Source organism: Heteronotia binoei, chromosome 11 (genome assembly GCF_032191835.1).
Source record: "Heteronotia binoei isolate CCM8104 ecotype False Entrance Well chromosome 11, APGP_CSIRO_Hbin_v1, whole genome shotgun sequence".
In the NCBI taxonomy this organism is placed as follows: domain Eukaryota; kingdom Metazoa; phylum Chordata; class Lepidosauria; order Squamata; family Gekkonidae; genus Heteronotia; species Heteronotia binoei.
Window position 1 is genome coordinate 23,666,010 of NC_083233.1, and position 27,037 is coordinate 23,693,046.

The 27,037-nt window shown below is 47.4% G+C and overlaps 1 protein-coding gene across 1 annotated transcript in view; it reads right to left on the minus strand.

The window, feature by feature from the left end:
• Nucleotides 1–27,037, minus strand: part of MID2 (midline 2) — a 265,992-nt gene that overhangs the window by 64,515 nt on the left and 174,440 nt on the right. Inside the window, exon 3 of the mRNA XM_060249671.1 lies at nucleotides 11,567–11,662. Within this exon, the coding sequence (XP_060105654.1) occupies nucleotides 11,567–11,662 (96 nt within the window). The remainder of the gene's footprint in view (nucleotides 1–11,566; nucleotides 11,663–27,037) is intronic.

Below are 27,037 nucleotides of genomic sequence, written 5' to 3' on the forward strand. Positions count from 1 at the left end.
TAAACGTTAGGGCATTGTACCTTGCTGAGGTTTCTCCGCTCCCTAAATCCAATCCCTCTCCAGTTTTCATCCTCAAAATCTCTTAAGAATTTCCCAACCTGGAGTTGGCACCATAGTTGTCCCCCACCAAACAATGACATGAACACATCTTCAAGATCCACTAGAGAGAAACAGTGTGGTATGGTGGTTAAGAGTTGCAGACTCTAATCTGGAGAACTGTGTTTGATTCCCCATTCTTTCACATGCACCTGCTAGGTGACCTTGGGCCAGTCACAGTTCTCACAGAGCTCTCTCAGTCCTCCCTACTTCATAAGGTGCCTGTTGTGGGGAAAGGAAGGGAAGGTGATTGTAAGCCACTTGCAGACCCTTTATGGTAGAGAAAAGTGGGGTATAAAAAGCTACCCTTCTTCTAGAGGCCAAACTGGTATAGTTTTGGGCCAAGACTCTGGGACCCAGATTTTTGGGTGACCTTGGGCCAGCCACTCTGTCTTAGCCTAAGAGTTTTGTGAGAACACAATGGAGGTGAGGAGAATGATGTTGTTGGCTTTGGATCCCAGAGGAGGGGGAGCAGGAGGGAAATGGGAAGGGAAAGGAGGAGGAGGAGGGGGAGGAAATGGATTTATATCCTGCCCTTCATTTGCAGTCTTGGAGTAGTTTACAATCTGCTTCCCTTCCTCTCCTCACAACAGACATCTGTGAGGTAGGTGGGGCTGAGAGAGCTCCTCAAGAACTGCTCGAGAGAACAGCTCTGAGAGAACTTGTGATTGACCCAAGATCACCCAGGAATTGCATTTGGAGGAGTGGGGAATCAAACCCAGTTCTCCCAAATCAGAGCCCATGCTCTTAACCAATACACCAAAGGCAGGAAGTAAATGCAGCAAATAAATCCAACATTCAGGGCTGTCAAGTTGACAGCTTCATTTTTGTTTGCATGCACTTTGCACGGTGATCTGCTCAAGCATTTGTTAGTCCTCATTATTATACTTTAAAGGCTATTTTTTTTTACACTTTAAAAGCTGCTCCAAAAGAGGAGAAACAAATGGCTTTACGACTGTAAAGCTGGCCAATCAATGCTGTGCATAATTTTTTTTGGGGGGGGAGCAGTACCTTCCTTGAGTTGACCGGCCAGACACCACTGTTCAACCTGTACTTGAAAGCAGAATACCAACCCCCCCCACACACACAGAACCCCCCCCCCCCCCGCTAGCTCTAGGAGAAAAATGGTGCACAACACACTTCAAAGTGGACTCACACCTAACATGATTCTTTGTATTTGAACACACCCCTGATGATCCTGGACCACTATCTCCCTGGCTTAGCCTATCTCATTGGGATAATACGATAATCTCATAAAAGCTGCTTTGAGCTTTTGGAGGAAAGACTGGACACAAATGCAGAGAAGTCAAACGTGCAGAGGGAAGAAATGCTTCCCTAAACATTCAGAGACACATGCTGAATGGTACCTGGCCAGTGTTTCCAGTGTGACTCAAACACTGCATTTAAACATAATGTGGGGAACCATGACCGAATCAATCTTCTTGGCTGGTCTGCACACGGGCCTCATTCCTCTTCCCCCATGAATGGTGAATCATTTTCTTCAGGAGGTATTATTTCTCCTGTTGGGGGCTGCACATGCAAACATTCAGCACATGTGTGGATCTGCCAATGGAGCCAATGACACCCCCAAGTCCCCTGAAGCCTCTCCTCTCCCTGAACTGTGGTCTTAATCTGAATTGGGGCCCCTGCAGTCCTTTTGTACATCAAGGACTCACAGCTGCAGTATTGCTGCAAATCCCTGTGGTAAACTAGTGTAAGACATAACATGTAGTTTGGTCCTCTAACCCAGGCAATCATAGGTAATAATTAACCACAATTCTACAGATGAGGAGCAGGTAAGCCTGGTAACAAGCAAGCTCTGTGCACTTTTTCTCTTAGTTAAGTGTGACTTCTGAATACAGCTTCAGGGCCTATTAGTACCCTTGGTGAAAACAACACAATAGTTAAACTGAATGAAGAGTCTGTTAAGCTGAAGTACCTTTTTGGGTGAATGTTGCCAAAGGACTACGAAGCTGACTTGTTCCAAGGTAACTCCATATATCCTTATAAACTTTAACATCTGTGCGGTGGCACAAAACTGTCTTCACTTCAGCGGCCTCTAGGGACTCATAAATCCCCTAGCAAGATTTAAACTGTACTTCTCTCTTCTCTTGCTTCTCTTGATGGTCACAACCATTTCCCTTACTAAGCTTTGCAGCCTACCCAAAGGGCTTGGCGCACCATTATGAGGTGAGGGAGGGGGGAAGAGGAAAGAAGACAAATCCCTCCTCTACAAACATGGTAAGATCTGGCTTGCAAAATACCTGAAGACTGTGGGGCGGTGGGAGGGGGAGCCTGAGAACAGTGGGTTTTTGGGAGGAGAGAGATTTTAATGGGATATAAGGTCACGGAAGTCTGCTGTCCAAAGAGGCCATTTTCTCCAGGTAAACTGAGCTCTGCCACCTGGAGCTCAACTGCAATCCCAGGAGATCACTAGCTACCACCTGAAGGTTGGCAGCCCTAAAAGGATGTAAATGAAACTGCTGCAAACAAGGACCAAATCCAACACAGGGGACAGATGGCTACATTCTAGGAGATTCTCAGAGGAAGCAGGGGATTGTGCTCAGCAGTGGATTAGGAAGTGAAAATCACCCATGTGGTGCTATAAGCCCGCGCTGCAAGGGTCACTCAGTTTAGAAGTACAATTAGGGGGTATTAGCTCACCCACTGCTTCCTTCTGAAAACTGCAGCAGTGTGGGAAAAGACACATGGTAAAGTGCCACCAATTATGATTGCCAATGAAGGGTCTGAGCTGAGTGGCCCCTGAAGCTCTGGCACAGCTACTGGAGGAGGAGAAGGAGACTGGATTTATACCCTGCCCTTCCACTTGGAGTCTCAGAGCATATTACAATCTCCTTCCCTTCTCCTCCCCACAATAGACACCTGGTGAGGTAGGTGGGGCTGAGAGAGCTCTAACTCTTGAGAGAACAGCTCTAGCTGTTCAACTAGATCACCTAGCTGGCTTCATGTGGAAGAGTGAGGAATCAAACCCAGTACTCCAGATTAGAGTATGCCACTTTTAACTACTATACCAAACTGGCAGTGTCCTATTGGGAAATTTCCCTGCAAGTTACTTGAAGAAGAAGAAGAAGAAGATATTGGATTTATATCCCGCCCTCCACTCCGAAGAGTCTCAGAGCGGCTCACAATCTCCTTTACCTTCCTCCCCCACAACAGACACCCTGTGAGGTGGGTGGGGCTGGAGAGGGCTCTCACAGCAGCTGCCCTTTCAAGGACAACCTCTGCCAGAGCTATGGCTGACCCAAGGCCATTCCAGCAGGTGCAAGTGGAGGAGTGGGGAATCAAACCTGGTTCTCCCAGATAAGAGTCTGCACACTTAACCACTACACCAAACTGGCTCTCCCGTCTACCCCAATTGTTTTTCATTCTGTGGTGGTTATGTATAGTAGGTGTTATTTATACAGTGCATTCACTGAATACAACACTTCACAACACCAGGTAAATTTTTAAAAAAGAAAGGGATGTCTCTGCCCAGATTTTACCAGTGAAATTTCAACAGTGGAGACCAAAAGAAGAATTGTAGAGGAAAAGAGTAACAAAGGATGAAGAGAATGGAGATTCACATACAGTTGGCCTTTGTCTGAAGACAAGGATTAAAACCTAAGATTTTCCAGTAATGGCTGCGTTTTGAAATGACAAATATTATTGACAAGCCAGTAAAAGACACTGTTTAGTCTTGTGGGATCTACTTATTTCAAAACAAAATTAATGCACGCCGTCCACCAATTGTTACATTTTAAATCTACAAGCCAAGAGTGCACACTGAGGATCTTCCTCACAATTATGACATAACTGTTGAGTAGTTTTGAGTATGCATCCTTGCCTTTAAGAATACACAAAGCATTCTACAAGCTCAGATTAACAGACCAGCATTCCGTGCACAAATCCCAGCAAAGTTCACGCACCAGACAGCACACTGGAAATTGGCCAGTGTGTTACAGGCAGACTTTTCTTCTGCCCACAACCAGAACAGAAAATGAACAAGATGGTACAGTAAAGCTAGACCGATTTTGCACTAGGCTTGTTCCAGGTGGAGAGCCCTTTTGCTCCCACTGCTTCTCTCCATGTTCGCACAGGCTGCTATGGAGCTGCAAGTTGGTGTGCCGTTTTCCCACGGCAAGCAAGATTCTCTTACAAGCTGTTTCTGCTTGCTGCAGGAAAGTACTGCACCAACTCACAGTTCTGAGGCAGCTTGTGCAATAGGGCTGCCAAGTTCCTGGACCAGGCAGGGGTTCCCCCACCTGGGAGGTTCCCAATCCGCCAGCCCACATTGGGCTGGTGGGGGGGGGGAGATCCTTCCTCGATGTCGCTGGTGCGATGACATCACTCGCAGCGATGTCATTGCACCAACGATGTCATGCACCAGCCGCTCTAGGAGCTTCTGGGAAAACTCCATGGTTTCCCCAGACGCTCTAGCAAATTGGGAGGGAAAACTCTAGGGTACTTATAGAGTGGCCGGAACGCAACATTGCCGGCGTGATGACATTACTTGCGAGTGATGTCATTGCACTACACGCTCTGTGCACACGAAAACAGTCCCCCCACCAGAGGCTGCGAGGGACTTGGCAACTCTGTTATGCTCAGGAAGATCATTGAGCATTCAATGGGTGACCTCAAAGTAGCTGTTTTACTGCAAAGGAACTTCAAGAACAGAATGGAGAGTGAAACTGCTGAATTACAAATTAATGAAACTTGGAACAAACACCTATCCAGGACTGAACAGGGATATTGGTTTTTTATCTCATTACATATGCTAAACCAACTCTCACTTAGTTGTGCATCCACAGTGTTCCAATGTATTTCTCTTTTAGAACAGTATATCAGAATAATGTCTTTGTGTGTGTGTGCATTGACACGCTCAAATGAGGATGTGGGCTGTTTGACTCATAACATATACTAAACCACCTTCCACTATACTTTAATGCACCCTTTCTAAGGGCTAACATATTATTTCTCTTTTAGAACAGTATATCAGAATATTTGGGGTTTTTGTCTTTTTGTATTGACATACTCAAGTGGGGGATATTGGCTGTTTGTCTTATTGCATGCCATATACCAACCCATCTGATGGCAAACTATATGGATATTATAATCTCTTGAGAAACCATGTCCTCTATTTAAACTAACGAAGCCAGAATGTTACCTAGATTTATGGCACCCGCACCTATGACAGCACTCTCCAATGTTTTTTTAACCCTGTTTTGTCCTACACTAACAAACACAGATCCCTATTGGTGATTCTTTTAATCCGCTAAAAACATTCCCACGATTCCACAATGCCCATTTATATTAAGTATTGCTGCTTGCCATTCCCATTTTGTCTGATGAAGTCTGCTTAAGAGCATACGAAAGTTACATTCTAAATAAAACTTAGTTGGTCTTAAAGGTGCACTTGTCTACTGCTTTGTTCTACTGCTTCAGACCAACATGGCTGCCTACTGGGATATATTTCCCTTGCGATGATCAATGATCTCACCCCCAAGCCAATTTGGTTGGGGGAGAGATTTGCATAGGAGAATCAGTGGGACTGAGGGGGAATGGAAGAGGGGTTAAATTGTGCGAGGAATGTGCAGGGCACCTCCTCATGGCCCCAAATAGCTAGGGGGGGGGGGGGCTAGAACATGAGCCCAGGGGGAGGTGGGCCCCCCACCGGAAAACTGTAACCCAACCCAACCAAATAGCACTTATCAAATTAGATTCTGCTGCCATAGATCAGTTATCTTTATTCCTATTATATATCTAAAAACCTTGCCTTGTTCAAGGAACTGCTTCTTAATTTAGTAACTGAAAATCAATAGCCCATTAAGAAGAAACTAATTGCTATGGCTTCTCCCCCTGCATCGCCTGGGTAAACAAAGCAGCCGGCTAATTCACTATTAATTGTTCTGCCTTTGGAAAGAAGAAAGCATTAAGTTCCTTCTTGCCTTGAGATGCGCTGGGTGAGAGCGCATTGTTGATGAAGTCACGGCTCTTGTCGTTTAATAGCCGGGGGGAAGCATTAATCTGGTGGCATCTGGTTTTTACTGGGTCGTAATAAGAGGGTTGAGGGAGGATGGGTGGCGGACAGAATGCTCCCTCGGAAAACCAGACAAAAGAGGCCTGATTGGTATCATCCAGACAAAGGAGGCTGCCTGGCTGGAGAAGACCATTTTTTCCTCAGTGGGTTTAAAGATGAACTTATTTCCTCTGGTTTTTCTTTCCTGCCATTTGCAATGCCAAAAAAGTTCCCTGCCCGCAGAAGCTGCTTCTGCTCCGGAAAACCCAGCTTATGATCCGGTGACAATTCTTTCCTCTGCCTTTGGGGATGTGAAAGAAGGCAGTTTGGGAAGATGGAAGAAGGGCCCTTGCAAAAGACTGGAAGCAACGCTCAGCTAGGCTGGGTTGCTCCCCAGAGCCCCTGGAGGCTGAAAGGACCCCCAGAGCTGAGTTCCCAGCCCAACTCAATCCATATCACGTTTTCCCAGTGCTTGGGGAAATATAGCTCGGGTCAAGCAAGAAGGCATTTCTATTTTCCTTCTTGCTGTCCTCCCCAAACTGCAACCAAATTCCACACCTTAAAAAAAGCCATTTACTATCCCAGAACTGACTTCACGTTCTTGGGACCCAAGATCACTGTAGAGCAGGGGTGTCAAACATGCGACCCGGAGGCCGAATCAGACCCTTGATGGGCTCCTATCAGGTCCCCGAACAATTGGCTTCCTTCTCCCTCTCTTGCTTCCTTCTGCATCACAGCTTGCTTTGCAAGGCTTGCTCAATTGCACAGAGCAATGCCTCTATTTTCTCCATTAGTTGAGGCTCCTTCCTTGGGGGGGAAGCAGAGCTTGTTTTTCCAGGCTCTCTAAACTGCACAGCAGAGCTACTGAGCCAAGCTACTGAGCCAGTTGGTGTAGTGGTTAAGTGTGCGGACTCTTATCTGGGAGAACCGGGTTTGATTCCCCACTCCTCCACCTGCACCTGCTAGCATGGCCTTGGGGGTCAGCCATAGCTCTGGCAGAGGTTGTCCTTGAAAGGGCAGCTGCTGTGAGAGCCCTCTCCAGCCTCACCCACCTCAAAGGGTGTCTGTTGGGGGGGAGGAAGGTAAAGGAGATTGTGAGCCGCTCTGAGACTCTTTGGAGTGGAGGGCGGAATATAAACCCAATATCTTCTTCTTCTATTCCTTCTATTGGCTGAGGCTCCTCCCCTCCTGGTCCCCTGGGGAAGGAAGGAAAGAGCCAGAGTTTCCTCTGCCCTGTTCCCTGGATCCCATGGGAGAGATAAAAAGAAAGCACTTTTAAGACCAACGAGTGCTAATGTTTTAAGCATATTTTAAGATTTTGGTTTGTTTTTTTTAAATTTAATTGTGTTTGTCTGTATCCTAATCTTACCTAATCTTAAATAGGTACACATACAGCCTGGCCCGACATGGCTCTGCCAAACAAAGTCTCATTTATATCAGATCCGGCCCTCATGAGTTTGACACCCCTGAGATGGTGACTGCAGCCATGAAATTAAAGATGCCTGCTCCTTGGGAGGAAAGCTATGGCAAACCTAGGCAGCATAATAAAAAGCAGAGACATCACACTGATGACAAGTCTGCATAGTCAAAGCTACGGTATTCCCAGTAGTAATGTATGGCTGTGAGAGTTGGACTATAAGGAAGGCTGAGCACCGAAGAATAGATGTTTTTGAACTGTGGTGCTGGAGAAGAATCTTGAGAGTCCCTTGGACAGCAAGCAAGGAGATCAAATCAGTCAATCCTAAAGGAAATCAACCCTGACTATTCCCTGGAAGGTCAGATACTGAAGCTGACGCTCAAATACTTTGGCCACCAAATGAGACGGGAGCACTCACTGGAGAAGACCCTGATTGCTGGGAAGGTAAAAGGTAAAGAAGGTGGTAAAAGAAGAAGGGGATGGCAAAGGAGGAGATGGTTAGACAATGCTATCAATGCAATGAATATGAATTTGAGCGAACTTAGGAAGACAGTGGAAGATAGAAGGCCCTGGCGTGATGTGGTACATGGGGTTGTGAAGAGTTGGACTAGGGTGACCATAATGTCTGAAGGCCAGCCAGGGACACGTTGGGGGGGGGGGGGGAAGGTAGGGGTGCGCGCGCGCAAAGCGCGCGTGCCACCGGAAACAGGAAGTGATGTCACTTCCGGTGACGGCATGCCACCACAGGAAACAGGAAGTGACATCACTTCCTGTGACATCATTTCCCCCGCGTCACCTGCCGGAAATGGGAAGTGACATCATTTCCCCCAATGACATCATTTCCCCCAAATGCCACTGCCGGAAACAGGAAGTGACTTCACAGCACTTCCTGTGACATCCCCAAAAATCCCCCAAATATCACTGCCGGAAACAATTTTGTTCTGAAATCCTGTATATACTTCATCAGTATATGGGATAAGGCACTTTCTCAAATGTGCTGCATAATGCAGCCTATTTATTTTGTCCTGTTTGCTCTGTTGGCTCTATCTGCGCCACCTTCATCACTTTCGGGGTGTGGATCCCCCAGTGGGGTGGTCTCCCGACTCCCTCCGCCGGCTGTTTCTGATAGCCCTGCGCCCCCTCTTTCATTTGATATGTGTCCCGTGCGGGTGCCACCCTCCCGCCGGGAGATGCCGCAAAATGAGCCCCCTTGAGGCTTATGGCGGCAGGGCTCAGGGGAAGCGAGCTAGACTGCTGTTCTTTTGAGGGGTTATAGAGTGTTTCGAGCCCGTCCCTGTGGCATCGGTCCCATCGTTGTGGGGCCCAGGGGGCCGGCGCAGCGGCACGCCGAAGCAGCCTGTCACTAATAAGACAGGTCGAGATGCAGGACAGGAACCTGGAAGTGACCGACAGGCTGCTTCAGCGTGCCGCTGCGCCGGGGGACGGGGGGTGGGGGTTTAGACGGGGGGTGGGGGTGGGGGTTTAGAGCCCGGGGAAGCGTCGGAAAGGCCCGCGGTGGTCGCTGGAGGCCCTCCAGCGACCACCGCGGGCCTTTCCGACGCCCTCCCGGGCGGAGGACGACGGGGGGTGGGGGTTTAGAGCCCGGGGAAGCGTCGGAAAGGCCCGCGGTGGTCGCTGGAGGCCCTCCAGTGACCACCGCGGGCCTTTCCGACGCCCTCCCGGGCGGAGGACAACGGGGGGTGGGGGTTTAGAGCCCGGGGAAGCGTCGGAAAGGCCCGCGGTGGTCACTGGAGGGCCTCCAGCGACCACCGCAGGCCTTTCCGACGCCCTCCCGGGCCTCCGCCGCCACTGCCGGGCCCCGTGCGCGGGCGGGGAAGGCGGCGAGTGAGGGAGGGAGCGTCCCTGCGCGTGCGCAGGGCGATCTGCGCACGCGCAGGGTCGCTCCCTCCCTCACTCGCCGCCTTCCCCGCCCGGGCGCGCGGCCCCCGGCTCTCTGGCTGGCTAAACCGGGACCTCTTAATGGTCCCGGTATACCCAGCCCGGGAGCCGGGAATTGGGGGCCAGAACCGGGAAAGTCCCGGGAGACCGGGACGGTCTGGCCACCCTAAGTTGGACTCAGCTGTGCGACTGAACAACAACAAACCCCAGAACTACATGAGGAGAGGGCAAAGTCCAGGCTTGACACCAAAAAGGTCAAGCACCTGAGAACTTAAAAGAAAACAGGTTCCTAGGAGTTGACACAGAATAGGAGGGAGGTACATTAAACAGGATATGCTTAAGAATACTTGGGGGAGGGGCAGGTACCATTCCCACAGATTAGGGTAGAAAGAGTGCTAAAAGGATAGCAGGGGCTATTTTGTAGCAAAAGGTTTTTTGGACTAAAGCCTGCTTCATGGTGTATCCTCATTTGGCCCACACAAACACGGGCGTAGGAATTAAAACTAAACTGAGGGATCAAAAAAGGCAATGAAATCTGAGGCACAGTTGGCTGTAGTCCACGAAAGCTTATGCCACGATAAATCTGTTAGTCTTAAAAAATGCCACAAGATTCCTTTTAAAAATGTATTTTGCTGTCAATAGGCTAATATAGTTAACCATCTGCTACACAGAACAAGTCCACTTTAACTGCTAGAAAGCAGAGGGGTTGGAATAATACAGGAAGAGGGCACAGCAGAATGGAAAATAGAGACCACCCATGTCCAAGAGGGTTAAAAGTTATGGGGAACAACAGATCTGGATTTTGTGCTACTGTCATGCTACAGCAATTATTTGCATTATCATGTGTGGACAAGTCAACCCAGTTGCAAATGACTGCTACAGTGCAACATCCCACAGCGCGTAGAAATGCAAGCAATGGACAAAGAAGAGACAAGAAAGCAGCAAAGGGTGGGAGGCTGGGGGGAAAGTAGATGGGGTCAGACAAGTTGAGCCAGTGTAGTAGAATGGTTAGAAGTGTCGGCAAGGGTCCCAGGGTTCAAAACCCTGTTTCTTGTGCCAGTCCCCCTCTCTCAGCATAACCAATCTCACGGGGTGGCTGGCTGGAGAGATGTGAGGGCCAATTAGCAGAGCAAGCTGAGGAGGCTTCCAGGCACTGCTGTGTGGGCACCTTCCAAGCTCTTCAGGGAAGAGCAGCTGGGTAGCACGAGCCAGCCAGATAGGGAGGAGGAAGGAAGGAGGCGGGCGAGCCAAGCCAGCATCCCAGGGTACATGTGAAACTTGCTAGATAAAAAGAGGCAGTATTGTGCTTCAAGCAGCCTGTTTGATTTTTCTTGTATACATTTAATGTTATGCATCTGCACTATTGTAATTGACAGTTGGTTTATTCAATAACACTTTTTGAAACTTAAGAAATAAATAAATAAAAAGAGGCAGGAAGAAACAGGCAGGCTGGAGAGAGAAGCAGCATCTGAATGGAGGACAGTGCCACAGCCCGCCTTAGCTTGTCTGTGATTGGCACTGGTCTGCCATGAGCTTCAAAGAGAGCACACAGTGGAAGAGAAGCGAAGGCAAGCACAAGAAGGTGGCAGCAGCAAGCAGAAGAAAGCAACAGGAAGCGAGAGAAATCAGCAACGGTTCACATGAGAAATCTGTGGCACCAGCAGTAAGGGGCGGGGCCAGTTAATTTCAAGTGGGCCCTATGGCCTCACTGTAGTTATGGGCCTGAAATCAGGCTCTCAAATACCTTGCAAACAGACGCCAAATACATTAAAACCATGTAGAAATAGGCAGAAATAGTATCTTAAAAACTTCTAGTATGTCAGGGAAGGTCCTATTCCCTCATATGCCAGCTTTAGAAACATGGAGAAATTGTTTAGTGCTGTAACGTACAGCCCTTTGCAGCAGTCTGAAATGATACAATTCCCAAATGCTCTAACAGGTGGTTTATCTAACTATACAGATCCATTCTCAATGGACCTTCACTTGGAAGGATGCTGCATTACGCTGTCATGAAACATTGCATGGCGTTTAGCTATTGGCCTACGAAGGCATTTCCTTCTGCTTCCATCCCACATGCAGTACCTGCACACAGACATACCCTCAGCCACCAAATGATGGATCGCAGCCGGCACACGTACCTCCACTTGCTGGCAGATCTGTATCAGTTTAGCCATCTGGTTTTCTAGTTCACTATTGCGCTTAACCAGGTTGGTGAGGTTCATCTCCAGTGTTTGCTGCCAGCACAGAAAAGAGAGGGGAGAAAAAAAAATCAAAATTAAAAATAAGCACCAATGAGCCACAGAAAAGCAAATCAATCAACTAATGGTAAGCAGTGACAGTAATGCAGGGTATCAAAATCCTGGCAGATCAGCAAATTAATGGCAGCACCACCACAAGGGCCTACTTTCTACAGCTGGACTCAATGAGATGAAATAAGTGTATTTGCCCCTATACTGTAGCACAAAGGAAGAGAAAGAACAGATTCTCCATCCCTTCTAAATTCATTCATAATGCATTACACTGATGGATGGATGCAGGGTTTTTTTTGTAGCTTGAACTCCTTTGCATATTAGGCCACACTCCCTGATGCAGCCAATCCTCCAAGAGCTCACAGTCGATCTTGTAATAAGAGCCCTGTAAGCTCTTGGAAGACTGCCTACATCAGGGGTGTGTGGCCTAATATACAAAGGAGTTCCTGCTACAAAAAAAGCCATGGATGGATGGATGGATGGATGGATGGATGGATGGATGGATGGATGGATGGGCGGGTCAGACAGACAGATGGATAGGCAGCAAAAGCATATATAGCCTACAAGCTCCATCCTCCCCTACTATTGGTTGAGTGGAAAAGAGGTTATGGAATGTTTACGAGCATTCAAACATCCAACGGAAAGGGTAAAGAAACTGAAGGTGGAGAAGTGGTTGAAGGGAAAAGGAACAGCACAGGAATGTGATGGTAAAGAACATGTGAAGCTCTTACATAGAGAATCAGACCATTGTTTAGTACTGTCTTTTCTCTCTGGCAGCGGTTGTTCTAGATCTCAAGTATTCTTCCCAGCCTGGCTCACTATTTTATTTTAAACATTTTTATGTGGCCTTTTGGTCCATCCGGGTCCCCAAGGTGGTGCATTTAAAACCACTGAAACATTTGAACAATTAAAAACAACACTTAAAATCACAACATTTTAAAATAAAAACACATAAACTACACCAGGACTGGGGAGGAGGGTCAAAAGCTATTACTGGGGGTATGCCAACTAGAGGGGTTGGAAATTGCACCAGAACCTTAGGGAATGCAGAATACGTGCTCTACTTAGCGAGCCATTTCAGCAATATTAAAACGGTCATGAATGTTACATAACATCTGGATCTGAGAGGAGGTATTGGGGGAGGAGACAGAAAGCTGGGAGATTCTGGCTGAAATCCCCACTCTCGTGAAGCTGACTGGATGATTTTGGGCCTGCCATATGCTCAGTGTAATCTACTTTACAGGGTTGTTCTGAGGACAGCTTGAGAAAAGAACTGTGTACGTCAGACTGAGCTCTTTAGAGAAAGGGCAGGATAGAACTGGGATAGCCAGACAGGAAAACAAAGGCTGAAGGACATGGACTTGAACATATGAAAACAAGACTACCTCATACTGAGTAACCTCATTGGTCCGTCTAGCACAGTATTGTCTGAACGGCAGCAGCTATACTCGATCACAGGCAGGCAAAGTTCTTTATCAATATCCAAATTTCTTAAACTGGAGCTGCCAGGGACTTACTGCATACCCACTGCCAAAGAAACAAATCCAGAGCCCCCTGAAAAGATTGGTCCATTACAGGGGGTTTTTTTGTAGCAGGAATTCCTTTGCATATTAGGCCATGCACTCCTGATGTAGCCAATCCTCCAAGAGCTTACAGTAGGCCCTGTACTAAGAGCTCTGTAAGCTCCAGGAGGATTGGCTACATCAGGATGCAACCTAATATGCAAAGGAGTGAAGTGAATACTGTTCCCAGGTCATGAGGGATTCTAGGGCTAGAATCAGGAATCAAAGAGACAGAATACTAGCCTGGTGAGTAATAAAGGCTTATTGGAAACAGAGAACTGGGGAGAAAGATGGGCTGGTAAAAGCTTTACACAAGGCCTAAGGCTGGGAAGGACCATGGTGTGTTCAGAATTACAAGACGAGGACAGACAGACAATGAAGATTTGGTGCCTAAGAGACAGCCAGCCAGGCTAGTGCAGAAACCACAGGGAAGGAGGAAGCTAAATCATGTTTTTATTTCAGGTTCGTAAACCAGGTAATCTTTGCCTGCTGGTCTACAGCGGTTGCTATAACTAGCAAGGCCTTTTATCAGCACATGTTGGAAAAACAGGAATCTTTGCTCAAGAGAACCAATGCAGTCAATGTCTATATTAAACAACAGGGACAAACATAACCAAATGTCTGCGTTGCGGGGAGAGCAACTTCAAGATGACATGCATTCTCCTTCACTTTGGTGACCCTGGATTTACAACCAAAAATATTCAAAGACAAGTCACAAACGGGAAGCTGCAAAACTGGAATCTGTTCGCAAACCTGACTGTGCTTCCCATATTGAAATAAGGATTATGTGCGGCTCTATTGGTACAAAATTATAATCATCTCCTATTTGCTGCTGCAGAGCTTGCTTAGCATTCAAGCTTTGTTCAAATTATTCATTTTATTCCTGTTTGCCCCCCAGCTACCAGGATGTGGTTTTTGCATCTCCGGTGTCTCCGTCAGAGATTTATTGTACTCAGCGATAAAAGGAAAATAAATATATTCTGGGCCAAAGTAACCCGTGCCTTTGGTTTTCACCTTGTTGACTTGGTTTATCTTCTGCAGAACTCTCATCTGCCACTTATACAAGCCTGCGTCAATAATATGAAGGCGATAACTAGCACCTGTGAAACTTCACAACACCAAGCACCCGCTAGCTTCTTTATTTTTTGGAAAAAACCCTGTAATATTATTCAAGTAGTCATACAAACATGTCAATCAATAAAAAGCATACGGAAACAATTTAACATATCCATGTTCTCCATCCCTTCCCCTTTCAGGCTTTGCAGTTTCAATCTTCCACAAAAGTAACTCACTATTGCTAATTTCAGATTTTGTTAGAATTGCCAGCCTCCTTCCTGGTGGGGAATGCAGTTCTCCTGGAATTACAACTAATACCCAGATTACAGAGATCAGTTCCCCTGAAGAAAATGGTTGTTTTGAAAGGTGAGCTGAATGGTACTATATCAGGGGTGGCCAAACTGCAGCTCGGGAGCCACATGTGGCTCTTTCACACATATTATGTGGCTCTTGAAGCCCCCACCACCCCGTTAGCCGACTTGGAAAAGGCATTTCTCTCTTTGAATCACTTCTCCAAGCCAAGCCAGCCAGCAGCTTGGAGTATGCATTTAAAGTTAAAGTTGCTTTCTTTCCACATCCATCCATCCATCCATCTTCCTTCCTTCCTTCCTTCCTTCCTTCCTTCCTTCCTTCCTTCCTTCCTTCCTTCCACCCCTGTACTATACCCTGCAGAGGACCCTACCCTGCACTCTCCAAGTTCTACCCCCCGAATCTCTGGGAATTTTCCAACCTGGAGCTGGCAACCCCAGACCAGGGATATCAAACATGCAGTTCGGGGGCTGAATCAGGCCCCCGGGGGGCTCCTGTCAGGCCCCTGAGCGACTGGCTGTCATCTGCTTCCTTCTCTTTATATCTTGCTTCCTTCTGTATAACAGCTTGCTTTGCAAGGCTTGCTCAATTGCTCAGGAGCTACAGAGCAAAACCTCTATTTTCTCCATTGGCTGAGGCTCCTCCCGCCCCTAGGGAAGGAAGGAAAGAGCCAGAGCTTCCTTTGCCCAGTTCCCTGAATCCTATGGGAGAAATACAAAGAAAGCATCCTTAAGACCAATGAGTGCTGATGTTTTAAAATGACGACTGCAGATTTATACCCCGCGCCCTTCTCTCTGAATCTGAGACTCAGAGTAGCTTACAATCTCCCGTATCTTCTCCCCCCACAACAGACACCCCTTGAGGTGGGTGGGGCTGAGAGGGCTCTCACAGCAGCTGCCCTTTCAAGGACAACCTCTGCCAGAGCTATGGCTAACCCAAGGCCATTCCAGCAGGTGCAAGTGGAGGAGTGGGGAATCAAACCCGGTTCTCCCAGATAAGAGTCCACGCACTACACCAAATTGGCTCGCTAAGCATGTTTTAAGTTTTTAAAAAAATATATTTGTGTTTGTCTGTGTTCTTTATAAAATTTATATCTCTGCTACCTAATCTTAAATAGGTACACACATGGCCCAACCCAACATGACTTAGCCCCTCAAAATCTCATTTATGTCAGATCCGGCCCTTATAACAAATGAGTTCGACACCGCTGCCCTAGACCTTGTTGAATGCAGAGCTCTTATTACAGGAGGCTGGAGGGGGTTTGGCCGTCCTGTCTATGATGTTCTAATAGGCACAGATTTCAAGAAGCTACAGGAGAGGTGAAGTTGATGAAGATTCAGGAGATGGGGACTGTGGATTTCAATCACCATCCTCCACTTTTTCCTCCCCCATGCAAGTGCTAACTGAATATTTGAAAGATAACCATTCATATCTCCCTACACAGAACAAAAGAGAAAAATTCTATCAGCAGAAGGCAGGAGTGAGAAAGAGACAAAACAAAGGAAAACAAGAAAAGGGAAAGCACCAGCAGAGGGTCCTCAATATTGCCCCTTTCTATACGTCTCCAAAGAACTGTTTCGAACAACTTTTTATTCACAGACACATTTGCATTAAAATAAAATGTTTTCAAAGCTGGCTTTAAGCATAATGACCTTGTAAAATCCAACACTTCAGGTACCTCCAAATCTTAAGACTCATTTGTTTGTTCACAAATTTGCTCTGCTATTTTCATGAGCTGCCCCATAGAGATATTTGGGCCAAAGGAAACCTCATCCCCCCCCCCCCCCCCAATTTTTTTTTCAAGCTAATGCTGCAGTCAGAATCCCCTGGCCTAAAGGGCTCCACCAGTGTACTGAGAAACTACAAAACAAGGCTGGATTGGCAATGAAACTGTTGGGATTTAAATATACCTTTAACAGAGAGTAACATGGAGATAGCCACGAATAACACAGCCAGGCACACGGTTTAGCTTAAGAATCAAGGTAGTTTACTTTACTCATGAGGAAAAGGTATGACTGGGATTTCTAGAAAACAAAGAAGGATTTAATATCCTGTCTAGCTTCTCGGCTACATCTCTACTCTCTCAAGTCCTAACTTCAACTGCATGGAGATCTAAGGGCTTTACACAAAGGACAATAAAACTGACCAAATGGTTTCCCTTAGTCCACCACCCAAATATATGGATTAGCCTATTAGGGCTCTCCCTCAATGGTCACTATGCATATTGACACCTAGCCTTGGCGGGAAGTACATGCACACATTCTCATTGGCTCTACCTACTCACTGGCTAAACATCAGCATGCATATACACACATTTAATTAACTCATGACAACAGGAAGTGAAATTGCATCAGAAACGCAACAGAAACATGCTGGACAACCCAACTCTCCCCTATCTCAGGTCAGGTGGATCTAAAAGTGGGCAAAAAATGAGTGGAATTATCTGTAGTGATTCTGGACCAAAATCACACATGTATTGTAAACTTGTAGGAAAACTGACATGAGATCAAGTACTCAAGCTCAAGGATGGGGCAGGGTTCCCCACCCCCCACAGAAGACAGGAAGTAAGACGTTTGCCCTGCCTCCCTGATTGAATGGTGGGAAACACCCCAAACAAGATGTCCTCCTCAGAGGGAGAAAGGAGATTACACCTTTGTGAAGCCACAACAAAGGAGCAGGATCTTATTACAGGGGGTACCATACCACATTTGGGTGCAGGGATTCTTTCTCTCTTTTATTCTCTAACAGTGACACACCCTTCCTTCTCCACTGTCTTGTCGTTTCCAGCAGCCACAGGTAGATGACTGTGCCCACATGCATGCACACACTCATTTTAAAGCATGCCAAGAAGATGCCAAGGAAGTATCCTGGGTTCCTGCCGTGAGATCTGAAGCAATGCCACCCTAGCTGCCTGGTTCCAGGGTGGGACAAAACTGCTCTCCCTAGTCCCACATATTCACGCTATGTGCAGCTCCAAACTCAAATAGAAGAATAAGAAGAATTGCAGATTTATACCCTGCCCTTCTCTCTGAATCAGATTCTCAAAGTGGCTTACAATCTCCTTTATCTTCTCCCCCCACAACAGACACCCTGTGAGGTGGGTGGGGCTGAGAGGGCTCTCACGGCAGCTGCCCTTTCAAGGACAACTTCTGCAAGAGCTATGGCTGACCCAAGGCCATTTCAGCAGCTGCAAGTGAAGGAGTGGGGGATCAAACCCGGTTCTCCCAGATAAGAGTTTGGGCACTTAACCACTACACCAAACTGGCTAGGAGATTTGATAGCTCCATGGCAGTACAATTCTTGACAAACCAAATTGGTCCTATGATTTGTGCAAGCAAACACAAATTATCCATTGACTGCAGGACATAGACACAGAAACACACACACACTTTCTGAAGTGGGGACAATCCTATATAATCCTACATAGGCAGTGCACCTTTCTTCCATCTTTGGCTTCATTTTATGACGGGTGTCAACCATGCAGTTTGGGGGTCGAATATCAGGCCCCTGAGCGACTGGCTGTCATCTGCTTCCTTCTCCTTCTCTCTTGCTTCCTTCTGCATAACAGCTTGCTTTGCAAGGCTTGCCCAATTGCACAGGAGCTACAGAGCAAAACCTCTATTTTCTCCAATGGCTGAGCCTCCTCCATTGGGGAGGAAGGGAGGAAGGAAGGCAGAGCTTGTTTTCCCAAGGTCTCTCAATCACACAGCAGAGCTCCTGAGCCAACTCTCTCTTCCTTCTATTGTCTGAGGTTCCTCTCCTCCCCACAGTCCCCTGGGGAAGGAAGGAAAGAGCTAGGGCTTCCTTTGCCCAGTTCCCTGGATCCCATGAGAGAGATACAAAGAAAGCACCTTTAAGACCAATGAGTGCTAATGTTTTAAGCATTTTTTTAAAAAATTTTTGAAGTATTTAATTGTGTTTATAAATGTATATCCCTGCTACCTAATCTTAAACAGGTATAAACATGGCCTGGCCCAACCTGACATGGCCTGGCCCAACCAGGTCTCATTTCTATCAGATCTGGCCCTCATGAGTTCAACACCCCTGTATATAAGAGGTATTCTTTTTAAAACCTGCAAGTTAGAGGAGGGACCCCCTCCTTCGTCCAATACGTCTGGATTTTCCCTCTCCTTCACATCTCCAGAACAAGGATGAGAGCTATCCCTAAATCTGGAAAGTGACAGCTGAGGAGCACAGCTAATCTTCAGTCTCCGCATAGGTTCTCTCACAGTTTTGCCTTGTTCTGCAAAACTCCTTCCCTGCCTACTTGAGGGCTGCTGTAGGAGCTACAGAAAGGGCCAAGAAATCCGCTGTCAGCAAAGATACGAAATGACTGGACTCAGCTCTCTGTGACGCAAACCGTTCTCGAAAAAAACAACAGCACTTCAGCATTCTTTAAACGTTGCAGGCAGCAGAAGTGAGATGACACTTGGCTCCTTGCTGCGGGTCACCACTGATGCAAGCCAGGGATGTGGAAAAAGCAACCGCAGTGAGTTTTGGGACCTCAGTCTTTCCCGATAGCATTTTCAAATGATGAGATTGTCACATCATTAAGAGGCAGCTCTCGCATACCAAAGAAAAAGTGGATTCAGGGCTAGCAACGGAAGTGCCAAATGCCAGTTGATCACATGGAGAAAGCAAGAAGTGTATGTATTTATTTTTTTATATCCCACCCTCCCCTGACAGGCTCAGGGCAGCTAACAACAGTTAAAATAACATGGAATTAAATCATTACAATAAAATCACAATAAAATCCTTAAAACATCTCATGCAACCCCTCCTTCTCTCCTTCCCACAATCCACCTAATATCACAGAATCAGTGTTGCCATCAGATGGCCATCCAGCCTGTTTAAAAACCTCCAAAGGAGGACAGCCCGCCACCTCCCAAGGAAGCCTGTTCCACTGAGGAACCGCTCCATCAGGAAGTTCTTCCTAATGTTTAGCTAAAACTCTTTTTGATTTAATTTCAACCTGCTGTTCTGACCTGACCTTCTGGGGCAACAGAAAACAACTCCACATCATCCTCTATGTGACAGCCCTTCAAATACTTGAAGAGCAGTGCATTATGGAAGCTCGGCCATGGGCAACACTTCTAGGGCCTGGAAACAGCAGTGAGGACCATGAAGGGTGGTTTCAGACCAGCAGCTGAGCTAGCAAACCAGGAGTCCATGCTATGAAGCCACTCAGAATTTGCTCAAGTCTACCCAGACTGTACTTTAATGGGCAAGGAAAGAAAACATGTTAAGCTGCTCCCTTCTTCCACATACAAAATGCTCACTCATAAAGACAAAATTTGTGCTAGATTTGAGGCTTTATCTCCACCTACTGAAATGCACCCCACCCCATTAAAGTATGAGCCTTTCTCTTCCTTCTGTGCAGCATCCCCTCTAAGCTGAGTTAGCTCAGAGTTTTTCAGATTCTGGCTCACACATTTTTGTCTCAGTTCAGGAAGGGTGGCCCCCAAGCAAACTAATTTATGCAGTAGCCAAACTGCTCACTCACAACTTTAATGCCAATAGCTCACAAAATAGAATTTTTGCTCACAGCTTAGAGGGTGCAGTGCTTCTGTGTATGGTTTTTAGAAGCCCCTATGGTCTTTGAGCCATGATTTAGATACCCAGGATAGCCTGATCTCATCAGATATGGAAACCAGTGTTCCCTCCAAGTGGAGTTAGTATGAGCTAGCTCACAGTTTTTTAGTCTCCGACTCACACATATTTGTCTTAACTCAGGAAAGATGGTCCTAGAGCAAAATAATTTATGCAGTAGCCAAATCACTTGCTCACAATTTTAATGCCAGTAGTTTACGAAGCAGAATTTTTGCTCAGAAGACTCCACAGTTTAGAGGGAACACTGATTGGAACCTAAACAGGGTCAGCCTTGGTTAGTATTTGGATGGGGGATCGCAAATTAATACCAGGGTAATGATATTAGAGCAGGAGTGGCCAAGCTTGCTTAATGCAAGAGCCATATAGAATAAACGACAGATGTTTGAGAGCTGCAAAACATGCACATCAGATGTTTGAGAGCTGAAAAACATGAACAGTTGAGTTTTAGGTCTAGACTGCATTTTTAGCTGTTTTATAACAAATTTAATTTGTTTTTGTTGATTGTATGATTTTCTGATGGAACCAACCTTGAGCCTGCTTTGCGAGAAAAGGGTGGGCTACAAATAGGAAGGAAGGAAGGAAGGAAGGAAGGAAGGAAGGAAGGAAGGAAGGAAGGAAGGAAGGAAGGAAGGAAGGAAGGAAGGAAGGAAGGAAGGCAGATAGATAGATAGATAGATAGATAGATAGATAGATAGATAGATAGATAGATAGATAGATAGATAGATAGATAGATAGATAGATAGATAGATAGATAGATAGATAAGATACATTTTATTTGTATCCCACCCTCCCCGACCAAGCGGCTCAGGGCAGCTAACAGCATAAAATTCGATACATACATTGTATAATAAATAACATTTAGAAACAGTTAATTAAATCCATAAAATTCTAAAAACATTAATACATTTAGTGCTATTCCATCAGTAAGTTTAGTTGGCAATTTAGTCGTATCAGCTGGTGAAGGCCATTTGGAACAGAGTGGTTTTGCAGGCCCTGCGGAATTGTTCAATGTCCCGCAGGGCCCACATTTCCTCTGGGAGCTGATTCCACAGCTGTGGGGCCAAAACTGAGAAGGCCCGAGTGCGGGTACTTTGGAGTCTTACCTCCTTTGGCCCGGGGATAGTCAGCAGGTTCTTCCCTGCTGACCTCAGTGCTCTCTGGGGTTCGTACGGGGAGAGGCGGTCCCTAAGGTAGGCAGGTCCTCGGCCATATAGGGCTTTAAAGGTAATAACCAGCACTTTGTAGCGAATCCGGTATACAACTGGCAGCCAGTGCAGTTCACGCAGCCCCGGCTGTATGTGCTCCCGCTTTGGGAGCCCCAGCAACAGTCTGGCAGCCGCGTTCTGCACTAGTTGCAGCTTCCGGGTTCGGCACAAAGGCAGCCCCATGTAGAGGGCATTACAGTAATCCAGTCTCGAGGTGACCGTTGCGTGGATCACTGTTGCCAGGTCCCGACGCTCCAGGAAGGGGGCCAACTGCCTTGCCCGCCTCAGATGAAAAAAGGCTGACTTGGCAGCGGCTGCTATCTGGGCCTCCATTGATAATGAAGGCTCCAGTAGAACTCCCAGGCTTCTAACCCGGTGCGCCGCTTTCAGCGGTGTCCCGTCAAAGACCGGAAGAGATATTTCCCCTCCTAGAGCGCCCCGACCTAGGCAAAGGATCTCTGTCTTCGCCGGATTCAATTTCAGCCCGCTCAGCCTTAACCAAGTTGCCACAGCCTGCAGTGCCGGGTCCAAGTTCTTTGGGGCGCAGTCAAGTCGGCCTTCCATTAGCAGATAAAGCTGGGTGTCATCTGCATACTGGTGACACCCAAGCCCGTACCTCCTGGCAATCTGGGCAAGGGGGCGCATATAGATTTTAAATAGCATCGGCGAGAGAACTGCTCCCTGAGGCACCCCGCAATGTAGTGTGTGCCTCTGGGAGAGCTCTCCCCCGATTGCCACCCTTTGTCCCCGATCCTCAAGGAAGGAGGAAAGCCATTGTAAGGCCAACCTCCTAACCCCAACATCGGCGAGGCGGCGGGTCAGTAGCCGATGGTCGACTGTGTCAAACGCGGCCGACAGGTCTAACAGCATCAGCACCGCCACACCGTCCCGATCCAGATGCCGCTGGAGGTCATCCACCAAGGCGACCAGCACTGTCTCCATCCCATGACCCGGGCGAAAGCCGGACTGGCAAGGGTCTAAGATGGAAGCGTCATCCAGAAAACCCTGTAACTGCAACGCCATTGCCCTCTCTATGATTTTACCTAAAAACGGTAAATTCGAGACCGGCCGGTAATTTGCCAATTCGGCCGGATCTGCTGTACTTTTTTTCAAGAGGGGGCGAACCAAGGCCTCTTTTAAGGGCGTTGGGAAATGCCCCTACAAGAGGGATCTATTTATGATGTTCCGTAAAGGACATCTAAGCTCCCTCAGGCAAGATTTAATTAGCCAGGAGGGGCATGGGTCTAAATCACAAGTTGTTGGGCGTGCAGAAATGAGAATTCCGTCGACTTCCTCCAGGCTGAGCGGGTCAAAATGATCCAGGACTAAACCTGAAGACAGGCACGGAGCCTCCAGTTCATGTACTGTATCCAATGTGATGGGCAGGTCTTGGCGGAGCGACATGATTTTGTCTGCAAAAAATTTTGCAAAAGCCTCACAGCCTATTTCCAATTCTTTAACATTTGGCCTGCCCTGGGGCAGTGTAGTTAAATCTCTAATTGTTTTGAACAATTGTGCCGGGCGCGAATTTGCAGACGCAATCCTGGCCGCGAAGTAATCTTTCTTCGTGGCCTTGAGTGTTATCTCATAAGACCTCATAAGCGTTCTATAAGATGTTCTCGCCACTTCGCCACGAGTGCGCCGCCACTGCCTCTCTAGTCGTCTGAGTCCTTGTTTCAGCTGGTGTAACTCCAAGGTGTACCATGGAGCCAGCTTCGAACGAGGGCGCAGAGGACGTCGAGGTGCGATCTCGTTGATTGCCCCAGTTAGCCGATCTTGCCAGGCATCAACTAGGGCATCAAGGGAATCGCCAGGGAGCCAGGGGTCCCGAAGAGCCATCTGGAACCGTTCCGGGTCCATCAGGCTCCGCGGGCGAGCCAAAATAGGCTCTCCGCCCTTACAGGGTTGGAGTGATGCCTCCAAACGGGCCTTGAGGGCTAGGTGATCCGACCATGGCACCGCCTCCATTGCGATATCGCTCACCCGGATCCCGGACGCAAAGACCAGGTCTAATGTGTGTCCCACCTGGTGCGTAGGAGTCGTAATAAATTGAGAGAGTCCCAGTGTCGCCATGGAAGACACTAGGTCCATTGCCCGACTGGAGGCCGCGTCATCGGCATGGACATTGAAGTCACCCAGGACCACAAGCCTCGGGTGCTCCAATGCCCAGCCCAACACCGCCTCCACCAGGGATGGTAAGGCGCTGGCTGGTGCGTTAGGCGGACGGTACACCAGCCAGATCGCCAACCCCTCTCCGACATCCCACGCCAGGCCGGCACATTCAATGCCATTGATCGTTGGGGCCGGGAGAGCCCGGAAGGAGTAATCCTCCCGTATGAATAGCACCACCCCTCCCCCCCGCCCACTAACCCGTGATTGATGAAAGACCGAGTATAATAGATTTTGGGGAGGGAGAGATGGAAAGAAAGCAATTCTAACTTTAAATGTGTTCTCCAAGCCACCAGCTGGCTTGGCTTGGAGAAGCAATTTAAAGAGACAAATGCCTTCTCCAAGCCAGTTGATGGGGTGATGGGGGCTTCAAGAGCCATACAATATGTGTGAAAGAGCCACATGTGGCTCCTAAGCCACAGTCTGGCCACCCCTGATATAGAGGCAAGGCAATGGTGAACCAGTTTTGGACATCTCTTGCCTTGAAAGTCCCACCAGGGGTCATCATAATTCAGCTGCAACTTGGCAGCCAAAAATAAAATGCTCTTTGAGCCCAGTGGCTGTCCTAGCACAGCCAGGATGTCCACCTGACAGAACAGAATGAAAAGCTAGCAACTAGTCACATCTCCAATACAAAGCACTGGCCCCTCAAGCAAAGGTTCATAATTGTCATAAGGTACCAAAAAGAGCACAGAACTCATTTGTGGCTAATGACAACTGCTAGGCTGGAAAGATTCCCTTCAGGTGAAGAGGCGGTTTTGCAAGCCTGTTTCTGCCGGCTGCCTTATTATGTTAACTGTTGGTTGGCTGCCACCTCTGCCGCAACGCACTCCTTTATGCAACATTTATAAGCAAAAATGCAACCCGACCCAGCGAGGAGAGGCATGGAAAAACCCCATTTGAAACAATTTAGGTATCTAGGGACACACGGTGGACTTATATTTCTGGCCATCAATAATTAAAGTGACACTGTATTTCCATTAAAAAAATATGCAGTTCCACTCTGAGGGAGGGAGAAGTTTTATAACAAACTGCTCACAACCTGTTGGGTGACGTGTCGTGAAAACGATCTCTCATTAATCTTTCAAGTCCAGAGGCGGAGCCCGAATGGAGCTTTCACTCAAGTCTGGCATGGAACAGGAATTCAAATCTTCCAGGAAAACCTCACAAAACAAGGCCCTCACCTGCCTTCACACACCTAGCTAAGAAGGTAATGTACAATGAGCAGGCCTGTAATTTCAAAGACCCTCAGGCTAGGATACTGTGCAGACTCTGCACTCACAGGGCAGAAGTTCCCAATGTGGGTGCCTGTGGGCGCCACAGCGTCTGCTGACACCCTTCCTATTGTCCACCAAATGTTTCTAGAAAGTGGGTGGGGCCAGGTGGAACTTTTGCTCAGCAAGTTCTGCTTGGTCATCAGGGATCTGATTGGCTGGGCAGATTTTTAAAGCATTGCTTTGGCAGTCAGGGCTGGCCCTGCCACTAGGCAAGCTAGGTGATTGCCTAGGGTGCTGGCCTTCTTGGGGCACCGAAGTGGGCACTCACCATGTGACTCAGTGACATTATCAGTGCAGAGGGGGGCGCCAGAGGTTAGCCTTTCCTATGGTGCTAGACAGTCTAGGGCTAGCCTGTTGGCAGCAGCTGCCTCCACAGCAACAAGGGTCTCCACGGTGTGGTTGAAGGTAAGCTGTGGCAGCCATTTTGTGGCTGGCTCTACCTCCTGCAGGAGCCATTTTGTGGCAGCCATTTTGCAGCTGTGCCCTTCATGTTGTGCCATCATTCCAAATGTGCCCATCGGCTCAAATAGGATGGGGACCCTGAAATAAGAAGCTCCCTTATACAGAATCAGTGCATTAGCCCATCTAGATAAATACTTTCTACTTTGGTCATGCCTCTACAGGTCAAACAAAGCCAGTTTGGTGTAGTGGTTAAGTGTGTGGACTCTTATCTGGGAGAACCGGGTTTGATTCCCCACTCCTCCACTTGAACCTGCTGAAATGGCCTTGGGTCAGCCATAACTCTCACAAAGCTGTCCTTGAAAGGGCAGCTTCTGGGAGAGCTCTCTCAGCCCCACCTGCCTCATAGGGTATCTGTTGTGGGGGGGTGGGGGGAAGGTAAAGGAGACTGTGACCGCTCTGAGACTCTGAGATTTGGAGTGGAGGGTGGGATATAAATCCAATATCATCTTCTTCTCATTCTCCTCCTCCTTATTCTTTTATCAGGAGATTCTTCCCTAGCCTTGCTACCCAACAGCCTTTTAAACGGAAGTTGCCAGGAACTGGATTGTGGGACCCTGTGAATACAGAGCAGACTCTCTGCTGTTCAGAGTGGTCCATCTCACAGTCAAATATTCCATGACATCAAAAATATTTGTTGACGTGTTATCTTTTTTTTAAAGATAAAGCTTCTAAGAAAACTGCACTGGAGAGGTCATCTGAGGCAAGGGTAAGTGCTCCTTGCTCCACAGCTCTGTATGAATCAGCATTACACATATGCAGCACACTCCTCCTTTAGGAGAAGTCATTCCCCGCCCTGCAATTGCAGTAGAAGATTACCCTTCTAGATGCCAAAGCAGCTCTAAAGCACCTGATGTTTAGGGAAGGCCCAAACAGCAGGTAGAGAAGATTAAAATATTAAAAAGTAAGGTTCAATTAGCACGACAGATTAATCCTGCCTCTTGCCAAAATCGGGCAACCCGAAAGCATCTGAACCCAAACTGGCATCAAATTCACGACAATGCCCATAGGCATCACCGCTAAATCCATTACATCTACCCACTTGTTAGATCACAAAGCTGCTGGGATGAGAAGAGACTGTGCAATTTAGCCAGACAACAGTGTACTTGCAACAGCCTTTTTTGCTTTTTTTTTTTTTAATCAAACATCGTCCCTGCCCTGATGAGATCCAAAAGCCAAAGGCTGGTGACGCATTAATGGAAGCAAAGGACACACACAAAATATGTTTGCTGTTTTCATTACACTGAAGCTGCTGTTCTAAAAACAAACCAAATATTGATCATAAAAAGCCAGCTGGTTACAGTTCTTTGCCATCGTGTTTTCTTACAGCTCACTGCTATTAAGAGCATAATTTGACTAAAAACACCGAACATTTCACTTGCTAATTATCTCTCTCATCGCAGGCTTGGTGGTTTAGAAGTTCCAAGCTTTGAAATTGGAACAGATCCTTCTTTAATGTTCTAATGCGGGCTAATGAAGGAAAATTAGTGGGGAGAATTCTCCAAGAAGCAAGACACCAAAAACAAAACATTTGCAAGACGGCTCTACTAGGAGCCTCTTTTTTCCTTCTGGAATGACTTAATATATGTTTCTCGCTGGAAAGCAGGCTGATTTATGTTGAACATCATCAATTCACTCAAGAGCCAACAGTCATCAAACTGAAAAGCAGTTGGTCCTTCTCGCTGAGAGGATCGGAGAAGGGAAAATCCAAGT